General features: G+C 40.1%; 1 protein-coding gene across 2 annotated transcripts; it reads right to left on the reverse strand.

Moving 5' to 3' along the window:
• Positions 1–354: 354 nt before the first annotated feature.
• Positions 355–18,442, reverse strand: nsfl1c (NSFL1 (p97) cofactor (p47)). 2 transcript variants are annotated; one of them, XM_022208086.2, is made up of 9 exons: positions 18,295–18,442; positions 13,292–13,392; positions 13,071–13,145; positions 9,974–10,139; positions 9,746–9,841; positions 7,546–7,655; positions 7,278–7,415; positions 3,443–3,613; positions 355–1,502 (listed from the first exon to the last, which is right to left on the reverse strand). In XM_022208086.2, exons 1-9 carry the CDS (start codon positions 18,394–18,396, stop codon positions 1,340–1,342), a joined length of 1,122 nt encoding a protein of 373 aa, XP_022063778.1. In that variant the 5' UTR covers positions 18,397–18,442; the 3' UTR covers positions 355–1,339. The 2 variants fall into 2 exon arrangements, with proteins under 2 accessions (XP_022063778.1, XP_022063777.1); XM_022208085.2 differs by having other exon boundaries at positions 13,071–13,148.
• Between the last annotated feature and the right edge of the window lie 207 nt (positions 18,443–18,649).

The following is an 18,649-nucleotide window of genomic DNA, read 5'->3' on the forward strand; positions in this document are numbered from 1 at the left end:
ATTGAAACTCTGAAAACCTGCTCCACTTTTGCACATACTGTTGCTACAAACTTGGTGATATAATCCTTGAAATAGGTCAGCTCTGTCTCCACAGCTTCACTTTTGTGTCACATCTCGACGTGCGAGGACCCGCTCAATGCTTCTTACAGCTTTAATCCGTTTATTTTTTCTACATCATGTTTTCTATATATTATTTTATCTTCATTTTATCCCCTAATATCCCGTGTTGTCTGATTGTTCACTCCTTTATCGAACATTCATTCTGCTGTAATAGCTTAATTTCCCTCCGGGGTTTAATACAGTAATCTAAAAATATCAGGTTTCCCTCATACAATAAAAACAGGAGACAGTGAGTTCTTTGTACATCAACCATAAAATGGATTTATTTCACCAGAGGTCCAAACATATTTCTGTGTTGCCCCAGGATGCATAGAAGATGTCAGTGTATCGTACGAAGTCAGATTCCACTACTACAAACCAGTGTTTACAATCTCTACGTTGTCTCGCTCAACCATTGGTTTGATAATAAAGCCGTCGTGTTACACTTTATGAAAATGCCACCGTCTAACTGGGACAAGCCTACAATCTGAAAAGGAAAAAGAAGGAAATAGAGGAGGGGGGCAAAGGCATTTTAAAAAAATAACTCCATCTTCGTCTGAACAAAGGGCCAAGTGTGTTTCTGGAGGTGGATACGGGAGAGTAAGGCTACTGGTATAAGTCGGAGATAAAAGAAAACCTCGTGTTTTGTCACATCATTACACTTCTCTCTCCAGAAAAAAAAAACTCAATATGTGGAGAGAAATGGAAACTTGTACAAAACCACACTGTCAACATGTCGGCGTTTCCTGGTGGTTTGTTCTGCTGAGACAGAAACATGGTGAGAATCTGCCGCTAGCGCTGATCTGCTGAAGCCACAGAACCTGCTAGTAAACAGAGCTGGAGGGTTAACAGGAGGAGGGAGCTGGTTAATGGAACACAGAGACGCTTTTAGGGAACATCTCTGCTGCTCAGAAAGCTTTACTGTCGGCTGAACTCACGCCCAACGAAACCACCGCTCAACAGCATCCGAGACGCTCTGGGAGGTTTTTTTAGCTTCCTCTTGGCCCTCGTTACCTCGGAGGGTGAGGGCGGTGAGAGAGGGGAGGCGGGGCTGGGGAGGCGGGGCTGGGGAGCAGAGCGTTACGTTTCACTTTTAGAAAAACAACAAAAATCAGAAATTAGAAGTCCATACATAAGTCCGTGTTTTCTCCTCCCTCGGAAGGGGCAGCAGGTTTGTCGGCGCTGCAGTCGCTCAGCCTCGCCACCGGGTGGAGGGGGAGTCATCAGCCTCCCCCCGCCCTTACTGTAGCCGCTGGACGATGACGGCATTCAGGAGGTTGGCCTGCAGCAGCGTCTGGCTCTCGTCCGACAGCTCCTTGTTGGGGAAGGTGGTCATGAGGACGAACTCTCTGGCGGCCATGTGGGGCCGAGCGGCCACCACGAACTGCCGCAGGTCCGACACCCTGAAGGGTCAACGAGGAAACATGGTCGGTGTTAAGGTCAGCTCATGCTTTCTGTGTCTGAACTACAAACATGGCGACCGCTCTACTGCTAGCAACAATCGTAAGTAGATAGATAGATTAGATGGATAGATAGATTGATAGATAGATGGATGGATAGATGGATGGATAGATGGATGGATAGATGGATGGATAGATGGACGGATAGATGGACGGATAGATGGACGGATAGATACTTTATTAATCTTGAGGGAAATTCAAGGTTTGGTGTAAGGAGAGACAGGAAGAGATTCTCGGGATAGAATGATTACCGGCGTGGGTCATTATTGTGGCTGAAGTTCGGCTTTCTTATTACTCTGCCAAGGAAGGCAGAGTTATGTGACCTTTGCCGTTGGTTTGTCTGTCTGTCTTTTTTTCTGTGAAGGTCAGAAATGGCACAAGGACCAAGTGATTAGATTTTGGCAGTGATGCAGCTTATAGTCTGGATCCACGGATAGTCTGGTCAATGTTTTTGTCATTTTAGTCACATTTTGAGTTGTTCTGGAAAAAAATTCAGGTAGTTTGGATCAGTTTGAGGTAATTTGAGCATTTTTTTTTTTTTACAGGTATATTTTATACAACTTTTTTGCAATTTTGGACAATGTTTGAGTTATTTAAAGCAAAATGTGTGATTTTGGAAAGGTTTAGAGGCAGTGGGGATCTTTTCTCATTATTTTTAGTCATTTTAATTTAGTTTTCAGTCATAATGACAAAATGAGTCTTTGTGGGCCTTTTCATGAGTCATTTTTGACAGGTTTTTATAATTTTGAACAAGTTCTCTACTTCAAGGGTCTGGAAGTTTTAACACTACATCAGCTGCCTGCTGATGATCACATGATTGTGATCCGACTACAAATCCATCGCTGAGGACCACGAAGTGTTTTAAGATTTCATTTCATGTTAAAAATCATACGACGACTGAGCAGCCTTGGCGGAGTACTGCGCTCTCTGAGCGCTTTTCTTGTCTGTATTTTTATTGGTTGATTATCACCAAATTAAATGTGCTACTTCAGGTCTGATGCAGCCTCTTTTGTGGTCTCAGAAATGTTCGAAGAAGAAACACAAACCAGGAAATTAGCTTCTCTCACAGCCGCTAATGCTATGCTAACAACTAGCAGCTAAGTAAGAAGGTAGCCGCAGATTAAGCTGAAACAGCATCCTATTACCAGGGATGGGAACAGCAAGTTCTGTTTCCAGCAGAAAGTTGTTGTTGACAGGGGGGCGGCCGCGGCGGCGCAGCGACTTCCAATCGCTGGGCCGTTTACAATCGAACGTCGTTAACGGCGTTACCATCTCGCGGGAGTATCAGCGACAATAAAGTGTTCAAACTTGACATGAAATCCGCGGATCCGCGGAAAATTTCCATCCCTGTATTACGTCTGCATGATCAGAAGTCACGACAACAGAATGTAGTCATTTAATATAGATGTACCCACAAACCTTGCGCTGAGCTCAGGCGTGTATTATGCATGTGTACGTTATGTACAGATACTGAATCATGTGACCAAAATATGTAGCGGGTGGTGGGAATTGATGGTACTCAGAAACACCCCCACAATTTAATCAGTTGTTCCTTGTATCATTTCAGATGGATAAGTCCTGATAAGTCCACAGCAGTGTATTTGTAGTAGGATCACAATCATGTGATCGTCAGCAGGCAGCTGATGTAGTGTTCACTTGTTGTCATGGTTACAGAGAGGCCGTGCCGTTATCTCATACTGATACAGAAATGTTAAACAGATCTGTGGATCCAGACTATGAGCTGTATCACTGCCAAAATATAATAAGTTGGTCCTTGTGTCATTTCTCTAAATGTTTTTGAGTAATGTTGCTAACAGACAGACGGACAGCGATCGTCACAGAACTCCACATTGTAGGGGTGTTTCTGTGACGCTATTGGTCACCTGTGGGTGTGGTTGAACTTCTGGACCAGTCTTCCTCCGTCAGCCAGTCGGATCTGAATGTTGGTGACGGGCTGTGAGGGGTCGAGGGTCACTGAGGCACTGGCCTGGGCCTCGTTGGCGGCCTGGTCCTGCTGGGAGGTGGCTGGACCAGAAACCAACTCTGGAGTGGCGCTGGAGGAAGAACAGGAGATTTACTTTAGACTGAGGCTCTGTCACACTGGAGGAAGATGAAAAACACATTTTACTGAGGTCAAATTTAGGCAGATTTACTGTAATAACTGGAATAATTGCCTTCAAATGTTTGACAGGATGTTACACCACCACAGAAGAAGAACAGTAAAGTCATTTGATTTATCTGCAGCTGTTTTCCTGTCCCACTTTGGTTTCCTTTATGATTCTAGATAACATTTCCTGTTGTTTTAACCTCATTTTCAACCCCTAATATATCAAATATATCGACTGTACTCAGATTGAGATAAAAAAAAACTTTTAAAATTCACAAAATTAAAAATTACACACTTCTTCCCTGTGAAAACCAGGCAGCTGGAAAATATAAAACAATATATAAAAAAGATAAGAAAAGCACAAATTTTTAGGTTTGTAAAACATTACAACCACTTTTTTAAAAACAAACAGCAGTTACTGAACACCTGTAACCTCATTTTTTATTCTCTTTTAGTTCTGTTGCTCCACATTAATCCTTCCTCAGAATATTTTACTCTTTGTTTTAAAAGCTCCATTTAACCTTCTTGGGTCCTGGCTCCTGTTTTCAATGGATTTTGTCTCTTACAATATAAAAATGTGCATAAATCCAACATTAAGTGTGTTTTTTTAGTGCAACGATCAACACTTTTCCTTTATCAGACAATGTAGTTCTCAGACACTGCAGCCAGAACCTGTGGAGGTTTTAACAGATCTGATGCTGAAAAATGAAATTCCACAAAATGGTTTCAAAAGAAACTAAAATAAATGTGACTGTACAAGTGTTTCATTTGTCCCGTTACCTGCCAACCACATAGAAAAGCATCCTATACCTAACATCACAACTTACAGAAAAGAAAGAAAAAAAGAATAGTAAATTAAAAAAGGACATTTAAATTTCAAGGCCCAGAGACACCAGAAGTATAACCAGATCTGTTCTAATAAATCTGTATAAAGAACAGAGAAAATAATCCAACTATCTTTAAATTTAAGACTTGTTAACCCTTTAAGCTTCAGTCAATTCCAGCCGTTTTCAGTACAAAAAAATCGCTAATATTCTATTTTTAAATAAAAAAAATTACGAAAAATACAGGGAATATTGGACGCACATCGCGAGGTGCATTTCCTTGAAAACGACCGATTCGTGGATTTTATACCGACTTCAAGACATGTTTTGGACAAAATAGTTTACTGGCTTGTGTCGTCTGGATGTAAAAGGTTGGATTATGGCCGTTTTTTGTGGAATCTTTTTTTTCTGTGTGTAATAATGAACCCGGAAATGTGAGTCGCGCTGTGCGCGTTGAAGCCGTGTATAGAGAACGGATGGATGAATATTTGTTTTTGTCGGACTAATGTGTTTTTCTCACCCGCTGTGGTAATCACATCTGAAAGTGGTTTATACCGGCGGATTCATGAGAATCTAAGCTTTCCATCGGCGTATAGTGTTTGTATAATCGGGTTTGCAGCCGTCGGACATTCTTGAAATTCCTATGCAAATTAGTAGGTGTACCGCCGGCGGTACACCGACTACGCACTGAAGCGTAAAGGGTTAACACCTTCTTTCATTTAAGGAACGTCATTCAAAACTCCACCAAGGAACATGCTCACATCGGTCAGGTGGTGGTAGTTTCTAGTAATTTTGGTTCATTTAAAACTCATTTAAGACAGATTTCAAATGGTTTTTGAGCAATAATTGAGTCTTATTGACAAAATAAGTCTTTGTGGGCCATTTTATGAGTTGCTTTTGACAAGTTTTCAAGTTTTGAGTGGTTCTGGAAAGGTTTCCAGGTGTTTCAGGTAATTTGTTTAATGTTTTTGTCATTTTGGTCACATTTTGAGTTGTTCTGGAAACAAATCCAGGTAGTTTGGATCAGTTTGAGGTAATTTGAGAATTTTGAGTCTTTTTTTTTTATTTTTTTTACAGGTTTTAGATATTTTGTACAACTGTTTTTGCAATTTGTACAATGTTTGAGTCATTTTAAGCAAAATGTGCGGTTTTGGAAAAGTTCAGAGGTAGTGTGGATTGTTTTTCATTATTCTTTTGTCATTTTAATTTAGTTTTGAGTCAAAATGAGTCTTTGTGGAGTCATTTTTGACAAGTTTTTTTTAATAATTTTGAACAAGCTCCTTACTTCAACGGTCTGTAAATCTGAACACTACATCAGCTGTCTGCTGATGATCACATGATTCTGATCCTACTACAAATCCACCACTGAGGACTTATCCATCAGAAATGATAGAAGGAACAATTGATTAAATTGTGGGGGTGTTTGAGTGCCATCAATTCCTGCCACCCGCTACATATTTAGGTCATGTGATTCCGTATCATGGTTCTCGCCAGGATTTTTTTTCAGCATGACGGCAGGTCCTCCTGAACGCGCATGCGCAATTGATGGGAACAGGTCAATCGACAGGAAAGTACGGCTGAGGTGGGGAGACATAAATTAACCTAGACAGGCAACCAGTTGATAAAAACAAACGCACATGGCGTTATCTGTCAAAATAACAGCGCAGTGGCCCTAATCACAGTGTTAACCCTTCCTGTTCGGCCCCCGACCATGGTCAGGAAGCCCGGGGTTAACCCCCTTCACTTCATCAGCAGCCGTAGAGGCAAAGACACAGGAGCCCAGCCGTATCGAAGAACACTGCAGCCCTTATTGTCTATAAACAGTGGCTGAACCGCACAGTAAGGCCAACCCAGCAACTACACACCTCTCCACCTCTACCGACTGCACCGACTGCCCGTCTCTCTCACTCACTCTCCCCCTCCCTCCCACACACACACACGCTGCTCTCTCTCTCACTCTCATGACGGAGCCACACACTCTCATAACAACAGCGTAATCTTTGAAATGCGCTGGCGTAGCGGCCCTAATCACAGCGTAATCTTTTAAACTGAGCGTAACGGGCCGTTAAGACTGCGTAACGGCCCGTTAGACAGTGTAACGGGCCGTTATGACAGCATAACGGGCCGTTACGCTGAAATGCGCTGGCGAGAACCCTGAGTATCCGTACATAACGTACACATGCATAACACACCCCTGTGCTCAGGCTCAAAAGGTCATTTTGTTTGTGGGTACATCTGTATTAAATGGACAAATTTTATGTTGCTGTGATTTCTGTTTATCAATAACTAATAAACAAATGCTGCATTTCTGATAATGCCATATATGAGGGAATGAGCAGCCTTGGAGGAGGACTGTGCTCTCAGTGCTTTTCCAGTTTTTATTATTATTTTTTCTTATTTATTTTTTCTACTTCTTCTTTCTGTAGTCATTGCATTTTTCTCGTTCCTTATTCCTGGAGTGACACCAACAGTTGAAACCAAATTCCTTCTATGTTGTGTACGTAATTGGCCATTAAAGCTGATTCTCATTTGCTGTATTTTAAGTGCTGTTATTGTGTCACAGTTTCACTCAATGAGAAGATAAAACTCTCATTGTTATGTAAATATGCAGTTACACAGCAGAGATAAGAATAACAGTCACATGACCTACTAGAAAGCAGTCATTTGTCTCAAATAAGGCCTCACAGAGTAAAGACAGAGGCTGATTCATGCTGCTATAGAACAAGTAAAACTGGTTTATGTGTTCGTTTCTGCAGCAGAAACAATGCAGCAGCTTGTGGATCTCACCTTCCCAGCTTCTGTCCTTCTCCTCCGAAGGCTTTGAAGGCCAGCTTGGGTTTGGAGAAGTCTTCGTCCCGGTGGTCCTCCATGTCCAGGTTGACCTGCCCGCCTCGAGACCGCTGCCTCAGCTCCAGAGGAATCTCCCTGCAGACGGACCAACAAACAACCACATCCATCAGGGGCTGGAATGTGAAACGAGTTCTCAGTGGAGGTAAACATATTTACATTAGGTTCCCTTAAGACCTGAATTCAGAATGACTTCAGCTTTCCTCACCCTCTTCTGATTGCCTCCAGGAAGTTGGCGTTTCCAGGATCGCTGTAGTTCCTGAGCTCCCCGTTGTCCAGACTGAACCCCGTCTTCCAGAGCTTCAGCACCACGTGAACCTAAAACACATTTACTCAGCATTCCTTAGACTGAACACATTCTTCAAAATGGATGTTATTCCCTGAACCTTTAGATGCATAAATGGGTCAAAAATGAGCCGCTGAGGTCGTCCTCTTGCAATGTCTGTGTAATGAAAAGTTTTCATCATTTCATATTCCAGCTATGCCTCAAAAACAGGTTTTGAAAATCATTTCATTTCAATTTTTCAAGTAACTGTTATACTTTTAAAGAATGTAATATTTGCATCATTACTTCTAGCTCTTTACAAATGATTATACAAGAGGTGATGGAGGGATGGAGAGCAGCAACAGCTGGAGGAACAGAAAATGGACTCATTTAAGGCATTTAAAAAAAATAAATCGGCATCAGTGTTTATATCAATATTGGAATTTGTGTGTGCCATCACTGTAGAGCCATATCATGTATATTACAGCTCAAAAACACCTTTAAGTGTGCAGAACCTCATTAATATTTGGCTAAACTAGGCCTTTAGGTTAGTAAATACTTCTAAAAGACGGCTGAGATATTCCAAGTGGTTGTAGTAGAGCAGAAGTATCAGCAGAGTTTGACTCGTCTTTATGGCTTTGCTTACCTCTGAACTGTTTTTGTTGCCAGCATGCTTTGTGAAATATTATCAAGGAGCCTTGAACTGAGGAGTAACTCGCTTTTCAGTCTGGGAATGTTTTATGAACACGATGCCAGGAACACATCAACACATTCCGGCTTCCTACCTGCTAAACGCTGCGAGATTTCACTCATGGAAGCTGGAATGTCTCCAGTATTAGATTAATGATTAGTTAGTGCCCTGGAGTATGATTGCCTCCACCGGTTTGTCTTGAGTTATTGCCACAAACTTAACCCTCCTGCTGTCTTCATTTATGGGCAACAAAAAATACTGTTTCCTTGTCTGAAAAAAAAATTAGCAAAAAAATTCCACAAATTTCTGAAAAATTGCAAAAACTTCCAGCAAAATTTGCTGGATTTTGGTTGACTTTTGGTTGACTTTTTTGTGAATGTTCTTAACACTGGTGTCGTCCTGCAGGTCAAATTGTTTTAACGTTTGAAAATGTAGGAAAAAATATATTTTCACAGTGAAACTTCTGATGTCCACATTTTCAACATTTTTGGAAAATTTTTGAACATTTTTGGGTGGAAAAAAAGAAATCAATTGATTTTTATGTGAATGTTTTTAAAGAAAACATGAGAAGTTTTGCTGATATATATGAAGAGTTTATTTGCAAAAACAGATAACTCCGTTTTGATAAATTTCCAGAAATTTTTTTCTTTTATCGTTTACTTGAGATAATATCAAAGTGAAGTTGAGTGGATTTGACTCAGTAGAAAAATACAAGACAAAATAGAGAAAAAATGAATTATTCGTGTTATTATTATTACCGGTATTTTCGCAAGTAAACAATAAAAAATTAGTTTTCTGAAAGTTTCTAAAATGGAGTTATCTGTTTTTGCAAATAAACTCTTCATGTGTAATCACTTTAGATATTTTTTGGAAGATTTTTACTCATTTTTTGTAAATATTTACCGGTACTTATTTCTGAACATTTGCAAAACCTTCAGGAAGAAAACTTCAATAATTCCTTTAAAGCTTACCTTGAAATTTTAATTTAAAAAAAATCCCCCTAATTTGCCAAGAAAATTTTTGTAAATATTTTCAAAAAAATAGTAAAAATCGTCCAAAAAAAAATCCTAAAAATATCTAAAGTGATTCCATATATATCAGTAAAACTTTTAATATTTTCTTTAAGAACATTCACATAAAAATCAACCAAAATCCAGCGAATTTCACCGGATTTTGGTTAATTTTTTTGTGAATGTTCTTAAAGGAATATTTTTAACATTTCTTTCTTTCCACCAAAAAAATGTTGAAAGATTTTCCAAAAATGCTAAAAATGTGGACATCAGAAGCTTCACAGTAAAAATATATATTTTTTTAAACCTTAAATTTTGACCGCAGGACGACACGAGGGTTAGCAAGTTTCTAGCGGCTGAAATCTACTTTAGAAGGGCTTACTTGTGCAGGACAGGAAATACTAGGGAAAAATATAGAAGAAGAAGCAGGATGTGAACTTACATCCTGTTGGCTGTTAGAGGCTTGTCTCTCTCCAGCCACGTAGGTTGACTCCTCCTCTGGAGCTGCTCCTAGCCGGTAACCTCCACCGACGAATGCCTGAAGACGATGAGACAGGAGAGGAATGAATGAATCTGAGTCTGACAGGAAACATGACAACAGAGAACGGACAGAGACATGAACGGCCGAGGTAAAAGCACATCAGAGTTGTTTTTCTGAGCTCTACTTCACCCTGGCTTTGCTGGGCTCTCCTGGTCCTCTCCCACTCCGGTCCAAAGGCACAGCTCCATGTTCTCTGGCCCCCTTGAACAAATCCTCCACCACTTCGTTGGAGCTCTTCTTCTTAGGAGGACCGACGATCTGCTGCCCGCTGCGCTCCGATCCTCCCGCAAAAAACCTGACGGGGAGTCGACAGAGACGGTGAGGCTTCTTTTACGGCGTACACAGCAGGAAAAGAAGCCACTTAGACTTAACCTACAGACTGCAATAAAAAGGCTCACAGTGAGATATGAGTCTGAGAAGCTCTGTAGCGCTCTATATTATTAATGTTTAAACTGTAGTAAAACTATACACAAGCTGTGATCATGGTATCAGCATTGGACCTAATCCAAATAGGGCACCGAGTTCATGTTAAAGTAAAGGAAAAAACGACAACATGAAAGGAGAATTTGCAAAGTGAGCATGAGACAAACACATTTTTACATTATGTGAATATTTGACATCACTTCTTCATATTCTCATTAACTTGTGTGTAGACTCAGGTCACATTTAAGTCCTGAAGTTCAGCTTTTGTCAGGATTCTGATGCACTCTGTTCAAAGCTGACTCTCTCATAATGAAATATAATATTTCTGCCTTAACCACGGTTCTCTCACAACTGTCACCTTTCAGCAAAAACAACCAACATTCATAAAGTAAATTTAATATCGCCTTTTCTTTGCTCTTTTTAACCTCATGTCAGCTAGTTAGCTGCTGTTACAACAAACAAATATTACATGCACAGCTTAGCTTAACATCAGATAGTTAGCAAGTGCTACGTCAAGCTAATATAGCATAACATTATTAACCTATCTACATTCAGCTAATTAGCTAGGGCTACAGCAGGCTAATGTAGCACACAATTATCAGCCGAACTTAATGCCAGCGAGTTACTCCGCCAAGTAACAAGTAACAAGTAACCAAGTAACCGTTCCTTTCAGGTTTCTATTTTGAAGGTGTATTTTTAATGCTATGGGTTTTATTTCATGACCAATTCAGCAAATCTACAATTTACATGAATCCAAACCATCCTGATGTCTTCATCTACAGAGTAGAAATGTGTACAAACAACTAGAACACCCTCAGATGAGCTGTGTGTCCAAATGTTTCACTGCTACTGAACTTCAGCACATTGTCGCATTGGAAACAGTCCAGGAAGCCACCAGTCTGTACATCCCTGTATTCAGCGAATACACAGCACAGAGAAGAGACGAGATCAGAAACACTGAATGAGTTACTTCAGGAGGCTCCTGGTGGTTAGCACCTTCGCCTTACAGCTCGAAGATCCCTGGTTCATGTCCCCGCATTCTCCGGATCTTTCTGCATCCATCAGTTTACATGTTCTCCCTGTGCACGTGTGGGTTTTCTCCAGCTTCCTCCCACAGTCCAAAGACATGCTCGGGTTAATTGGTGTGAGTGTGACTGTTTGTATCAATCTGGTGACCTGTCTTCACCCTCAGTCAGCTGGGATAGACTCCTGTGACCATAATGAAGATTAAGCAGTGAACAGATAATGGATGGATGCAGATACTTGAGCTACATAATCAGTGTTTTCAGTTGAGATCAGTGCTGCATTACATAACTCTTGTTCTGTTATTTCACTGTCAGTCATCTGACAGGAGGAGAATAAAAACACAAAGACGTGACGCCTTAGTACTACATATAAAGAATCTTGGACAAAACATAACTGCAAGCTAACTTCCTCACATAAAACTACAGTGAAGAACCAACACAACAGAAACCCAGTCCATTTTAAAAGCTACATCACAACTCGGAGTATAGTAAATTATGCATGAGCATATAATTGGTTCTGGACAGAACAATTACTGTTCTTTAGCTCAGTTTATTTTCTGAAGGTAATAAAAATGCACTAAAAAGACATTAGCGGCCCACACAATCCCCTAACAGCCAGACCACTGCACTGCCCCAGCAGCAGGATCTGTTGATGCTGCAGAAAGCCACCAGTGAACGAGGTGAGACCAAAAATAGTTTGGTGCATTCTGGAATCACACCCACTAGGTGGGACTTTCTACCGGCCAAACACTGAGGATGTACAGCTTCAAACAGACACACTGCCAGGATGCAGCCTTTAACCACTGACACAACCATGTCAGAGAATCAGAAAGAGCTCTACAGAGCTGCTGGACACTGTCCTTATTTTTAATATCTGTTCACTTTAATCACTAAAAAGCTCTGAAGTGTCCTTGAGCACGACAGTGAATCCCTACCAGGCCATGAAAGCTTTTCTACAGGGTGAACTAAAGCCTGGACACAAAGGAAATCTCATTAACTATCATTGTTTTGTCTCCACAGATTAAATATGGCTTTGTGGAAAGCAGAAAGAGATGAACTGGTGCTTCTCAGTGGACATGAACGATGGACATATCCAAAGATAGGGTTAGGGAAGCTAGCATTAATTTTAGCCATGATCAATTCTGTAGTTTCTGCTGACACATTTGGTCGTCCAGAACGGAGTTTGGTACTTTTAACCCGTACATTCTCCAGTGATTGGACCCTACACTCTTCTATAAGCCAGTCAGAAATGGCCCGTATAAGACTCAATGTGTTTTATGCCATTTTTGTTAAGAATAACCATTTGTATTATTGTTAGTATTATATTTTTGTCCACACAAGAATGATTTCATGTTTGAAATGTTTGTTTTTCAATTCATAACAGATTTTAAACATTAAAATAATTGAAGAATAGTAAACAGAACAGCAATAGAAGAACTTCAACAACCATTTTCCACTCTTTTTCTCCATCCCTCCAAATTTGTGCACCACATCTTGTATGGTTTTATCAGTGATAAAGAGCTTTGGGTTGTAATACAAAAATTATAATTTCTTTAAAAGCATAAAAGGTAACTGCAAAAATCTAAATGGAATGATATCAAAAACATGCTTTTTGAGGAGAAGCTGGAAAATGAAATGACAAAAACTTTTCGTTACAAAGACATTGCAAGAAAACGACCTCACCGGGTCATTTTGAACCACTGATGCATCTAAGAGTTAAATAAAGTGTCACATTCATGAACGATAAATAAACAGACCATACTGAGAGCTAAACTCACCTTTGGCCTTCCTCCTCATCGCTCTCTTCCTCTGCCTCATGCATCAGATCTCTGAAGGAGGTCACTCTGGGCTGACTGCTGTGGACAAACAACGGTGTGTTCAATGATCATATACACAAAAAAGAAACGTCTGCACAGAAGAGAATGGAACTTGCAGCACCGTGGTAGTACACATCTGACAGCGTATCTACACCAGAACAAAGTGTGGTGTTCATAACTACCTGGGCCCTGCAGACCGGGACACCGAGGAGCCTCCTTCAGGCTGAGGAAGCGTCACTATGTCGTCATCAGCTCCATCCTCAAAGAAACTGGCGAGAGCAAGCTGAGAGGAGGCAGAACGAATGTGGTAAAGAAACAGAAAAACAAAGACAGACAGTTTAACAACAGCAACCTATCAACAGTTATCAGTAATTATCTAACAAGTCTCCGATATTACTGATAACATTCACGTAAAACTACAGTTAAATGTGAAGTTAAAGCCATTTAGTCCCGCTGCAATAACCACCTTGAACACAATAAAATAAGACACTGAGCACTACATATTTATGTATTTTTATCGGCTGCTGTTTCCTTTTAACATTTCTTTTAGACATCTATTTGGTGAGCTTGTGTTTTCAGTGTGTTTTTATGTGTTGTATTTGAGTCAAAATCAGCTAAGGAGTAATAATGTGTAACAAATCATCTAGAGATTCAAATTCTTTTATTGATTAATCAAAGGACATTTTATTACACTTTGATGATTGCCTTAACAATGGAAACATATGAAACGATAGTAAACTAGGCACGTTTTTGACAAATGGCCTATCAAGTTTCCAAAATTACGCTTATGTATGTTACTTTTTGACGGAAAAAAAGTTTACCATTTTCCGTCAAAAAGTAAATGTCCTTTGATTAATCAATAAAAGAATTTGAATATCTAGATGATTTGTTACACATTATTACTCCTTAGCTGATTTTGACTCATTTAATTGTTGGAGCCTGTCAAAGAAGAATTTCTGTCACCATTTGGGACAGACAAAGTCTATCTATTCAAAAGTCTGGGGTCACCCAGACAATTTTCCATGAAAAGTCACACTTTTATTCATATGCTAACATAACTGCACAAAGGTTTTCTAATCATCAATGAGCCTTTCAACCCCATTAGCTAACACAATGTAGCATTAGAACACAGGAGTGATGGTTGCTGGAAATGTTCCTCTGTACCCCTATGGAGATATTCCATTAAAAACCAGCTGTTTCCAGCTAGAATAGTCATTTACCACATTAACTATGACTACACTGGATTTATCATTCCTTTAATGCTATCTTCATGAGAAAAAAAACTGCTTTTCCTTCATAAATAAGGACATTTCTAAGTGACTCTAAACTTTTGAACGGTGGTATGTGTCTGAAGTTCTGGAGTGTTTTTCTGTCAGGAGTAGTTTTCTGTATTTACACCACAGGACTGACTGATTTAGTTTCACTTTCTGTCCTGTAACACTAAAAGTGCTGGTAGAGTAGAGAAATTCTAACCACGTCTGTCTTTCGGTTTCATTTTGTTAATATCAGACTCCGCAAATAGTGTGGCTAAGCACTTCATTGTGTCAAACACAAACAAAACGTAAAACTTGATAATCTTCCAGAAAATGACTGCTGTCGGAGACACCTCTTGTTAAAGCTGTATTACTCGGTTTATATACATCTACAGCTGCTTTTATTACAATCATACCTTGAAAATACACACAACTTTACGCCTGCAGTAACAGAAAATGCATGCCTCTCTGAAACTTTACTGATTCTTGTAAACGATTATTTGTGGCCCCAAAAAATGTCTGCAGTTCACAACATGATCACACATTTATAATGCTTTAGGCAGCACTGCTGTCAGTCTTTAGGCTGTATGTGTCAGCTATGTCTAACATTACTGTTTAGACTGTAATTAACATGGCTTACAGAAACTGTCTCCTCTGCAATCATCATGTGAGCTATATTCTTGAAAATCTAACCAACGAGTCATTTAGTTACGACAACAACATCTCAGTTTAGGAGCTGCAGTCACTTTTAGAGAGTGGAAAACTGCACTAGATGGCTTGAGTTAGTGCTTTAAAGTTATGGCAGCTTGTAAAAATAACCGGGTTGGTTACATGTCAGTGTACAGAGGAGGTAAAATATTGCAGACATATGACGATAATTGATCCTGTGCACAGTAAATCGCTTTGTAGCAGAGATTCCCTTTTTATTGTCTTGTCTCTGGACTACTTAACCTGCTATGTGCACTGGATTACAAATGATTCAGCTGATTATTACTGGTTAAAACAGCCTTAAAGGACTAATTTAACTCATATGATCAGTCCTTCCAGGATTTAGCGGGCGTTTTTCGTGATTGTTGCGGTCGAAAATGCCTGAATTCGCGGCAGCTTTTCTAAAAAATTGCGATAAAAGTTGCAATTTTTTAAGCTTATTTATTGTGATGAAATTGCGGGAGACAGTGACAACTGCTAAAAAGCTGCAATTTTTCCAGCTTGTAGAACATGTTTCAACACTGTAATTGACAATATTTATTCCGAAATTAATTATTTTGCGTTGCAACACATTTCCACAAAAGCTTTTCCCACCATGGCGGGAAATTAGCAGCAGCCAGATACTGATTTAATATGACGTGGTTGGCAGATTTGCGGCACAAAATATTACTATTGAATGAATCATATTCGGACATATCTGTCAGTGGCTTAAAAAGTTAATTTCACATCCTGGCACACAAGTGTTCACACACACACACACACACACACACGCTCACGGATTGTCACATCAATTAACAAGCACAGCACTGAGAGAGCGCAGTCCTCCACCAAGACTGGTGTGATTTCTGCATGTGTACATACCGAATCGCATGACCTAAATATGTAGCCGGCAACGGGAATTGATGGGACTCAGAAACACCCCCACAATTTAATCAACTGTTCCCTGCATCATTTCCGATACGTCCACAGTGGTAGATTTGTAGTAGGATAACAATCATGTGATCGTCAGAAGGCCGCTGAGGTAGCGTTCACTTGTTGCCATGGTTACCGTGCCGCTATGAGACGCTGTGCTGCTACCTCAATGGGAAATCCTTAACAAATCCGTGGATCCAAACTTTAAGCCGCATCACTGCCGAAGTCTAATCATTTGGTCCTTGTGTCATTTCTGACCGATTCTGAAAACTTCATTCAAATCCCTGAGTCTGTTTTTGAGTGATGTCGGTAACAGAGGAAGGATTCACAGGCGCTGATTGTCATAACTCCGCCATGTTCTTAGATGGAATAAATAATCTAATTTACCTTCATTCTTTCAGTGCTCTAACGGATCTGGATGCAACAGTTTCCTTCATGGTGATTTATGTGGTCCGTTGTCTGATCATTTCAGCCGTTCTAATACGGTTTTGTGTTCTTTTAAGTGTATCAATCGATGATTTTTTTCTTTTTTGTATTCCACCACAGTATTGCACGGGTGTGAAACAGTTTCGCTCCGCTTTGGTGAAGAACATCAGTGAATTAATTGTTTATCACGGTCTTCAGCAGTAATTTTTGTTGGTAAATGAGAGACATTAGTGTCGCACACGTCTGCATCTTCAAATCATAAACAAGGAAGTGAATTCGGTGACGTACGTGCATTAGGTTTGCGCTGGGGACTGCTCTGATTGGTGGAACTCATGGGAGGCGGGCCAAAATTGTGGGAAAGTTGCGGTGATTGGACAAAATTGCAAGGCTGCGCAAAATTTGCGGAGATTGGTTGATTTCGCGTGAATTCGCGCGATCGCAACATCGCGAATTCCTGGAGGGACTGTATAATGCAGTGTAGAAGCCAAAAAGGCTCTACACAGTGACTGAAACAAAATTAATTCACCAAAATGACTTAATTTCACTCCCGACAGTTAGATTTTCACACTTGAACTTGTTTTATGGTACTAATCCAGGTTGTTTCCTCCTGACTAGATCCTTGCTTGTGTTGTATCTTTGCAACATAGTTGACAGGTATCAAAGTTGATATTCTTGCTGTGTTCAGGTCTAAAATCAACATGGCCGCCTCCAACCAAACACCACATGGCATTTTTAGAGAAAGATTCTTCTAAATATGATATATAAAACTGAGTAAAATTGAAAGTTATTTATAAAGATATTGTAGTAAACCTGTTGACATGCCATAAACTCACACTGGACTCACACGCTACTTTATATTAAATAACTCAGAAAGCCTTAGAATCTTGCCAGTCTTTTCTTCAGGAGGATATGACATCATGTGGAGCAGGTCATGTGATCTGGAATTAACACACTTCCTTCAGAGGTGTTTCTGTTATGGGTAACTTACAAATACAATTTGTTATTTTCTATATAAAAGTTGGCATATGTCCAAAAAAAGAGGAATATCTGTCATGATTATCTCAACTTAATAAAAAGAACACACTCAAAACTATTTTTGAATAAACTCATTTTATTATTGTTTAGCTAATTAGAAGGTGGTTGTTATTCACTTAGGACGGTTATGTAGCTGACATTTTAGTGATAACTAGTCATTTTCTATTAATAATTGATTGTTTCCATAACAAATAATTATGGAATTTGTAAAGATATTATCATAATGAACATAAAGTCATCAGTTTTGTTTTACTTTTAATAAAAATATATGCAAGATATATCCTATGGACTTCAAAAGTCCCTCAATTATATATTGACACATGAGTTTCTTTGTATTTGCATATTATGACATTTAATCCTGATTAAAGCAGCTGTATATGTATGCAAACTGCACACAACCAGTTTTAGGCACAGATTTAATTTTTGGCTCAACACCTGGATGTCCAGTGCTGCAGCATTAGGAGCTAAAGCTACTGTACTCCGCTGCATTAACCAACATTAATCTGCTGTTATGTGGTTACAGGCTAACGCTAGCTGGCTCGGGTCAATGGGCTCACGGCAGACCAACGTTAGCCACAAATGAACAGACAGCCTATTTTATAAAAAAATGAGGACAACGTTTCTTTTAATCGTGACCGAGTCAGTAACGTGAGCAGACAACAGCCCCGTTGTCGGTGACAGAAAGCGGCCGAGCCATTGTGAAAGGGTGACTTGCACAAATTACCGGCAACACAGGCTAACGTTAGCCGGCGAGCTATCCGTCTGACTCATGTCATGTAGCCGCGGTTTCCTCCGGATAGTCCGCCGCACAGCTCACCTTAACTCAGTGAAAAGCACCCGGAGAGCCGTACCTGTAAATTCCAGCCGGCGGACTCCAGGAAGAACCGGGCCCTCTCCTCGTCCACATCAGTAACAGCGACGAACTCCCTCACGGACTCCTCTTGGCTCGCCATTTTGATTTGCTCCTTCGACGACTCGTCCGCTTCCACCTGAGGAAACAAGCAACAGATGATGGTTCCTCTTTGGTTTCTGACCGGGGACAGTAACGGAACGCATCTGATTGAATATTATAAAATAAAATGAACCCGATTTGGTGGTTTGAAATTCACGTGTATTTGTTTGATGAAGAATACGTGTAAATTCTAGTTTTACTAGTTTACAGAGTGCGTCTTTGGAAACTACGATTTACTGCGACGTGTACATTGA

Source organism: Acanthochromis polyacanthus, chromosome 6 (genome assembly GCF_021347895.1).
Source record: "Acanthochromis polyacanthus isolate Apoly-LR-REF ecotype Palm Island chromosome 6, KAUST_Apoly_ChrSc, whole genome shotgun sequence".
Classification (NCBI taxonomy): Eukaryota; Metazoa; Chordata; class Actinopteri; family Pomacentridae; genus Acanthochromis; species Acanthochromis polyacanthus.

Coding starts and splice junctions, on each gene's coding strand:
- nsfl1c (XM_022208085.2), bottom strand. CDS start 18,396: ATGGCGAGCCAAGAGGAGTCCGTGAGGGAGTTCGTCGCTGTTACTGAT. Junction 7,416..7,545: donor CTGGAGGCAATCAGAAGAGG/GTGAGGAAAGCT, acceptor GTCCGTCTGCAG/GGAGATTCCTCTGGAGCTGA. Junction 1,503..3,442: donor AAGTTCAACCACACCCACAG/GTGACCAATAGC, acceptor TTGACCCTTCAG/GGTGTCGGACCTGCGGCAGT.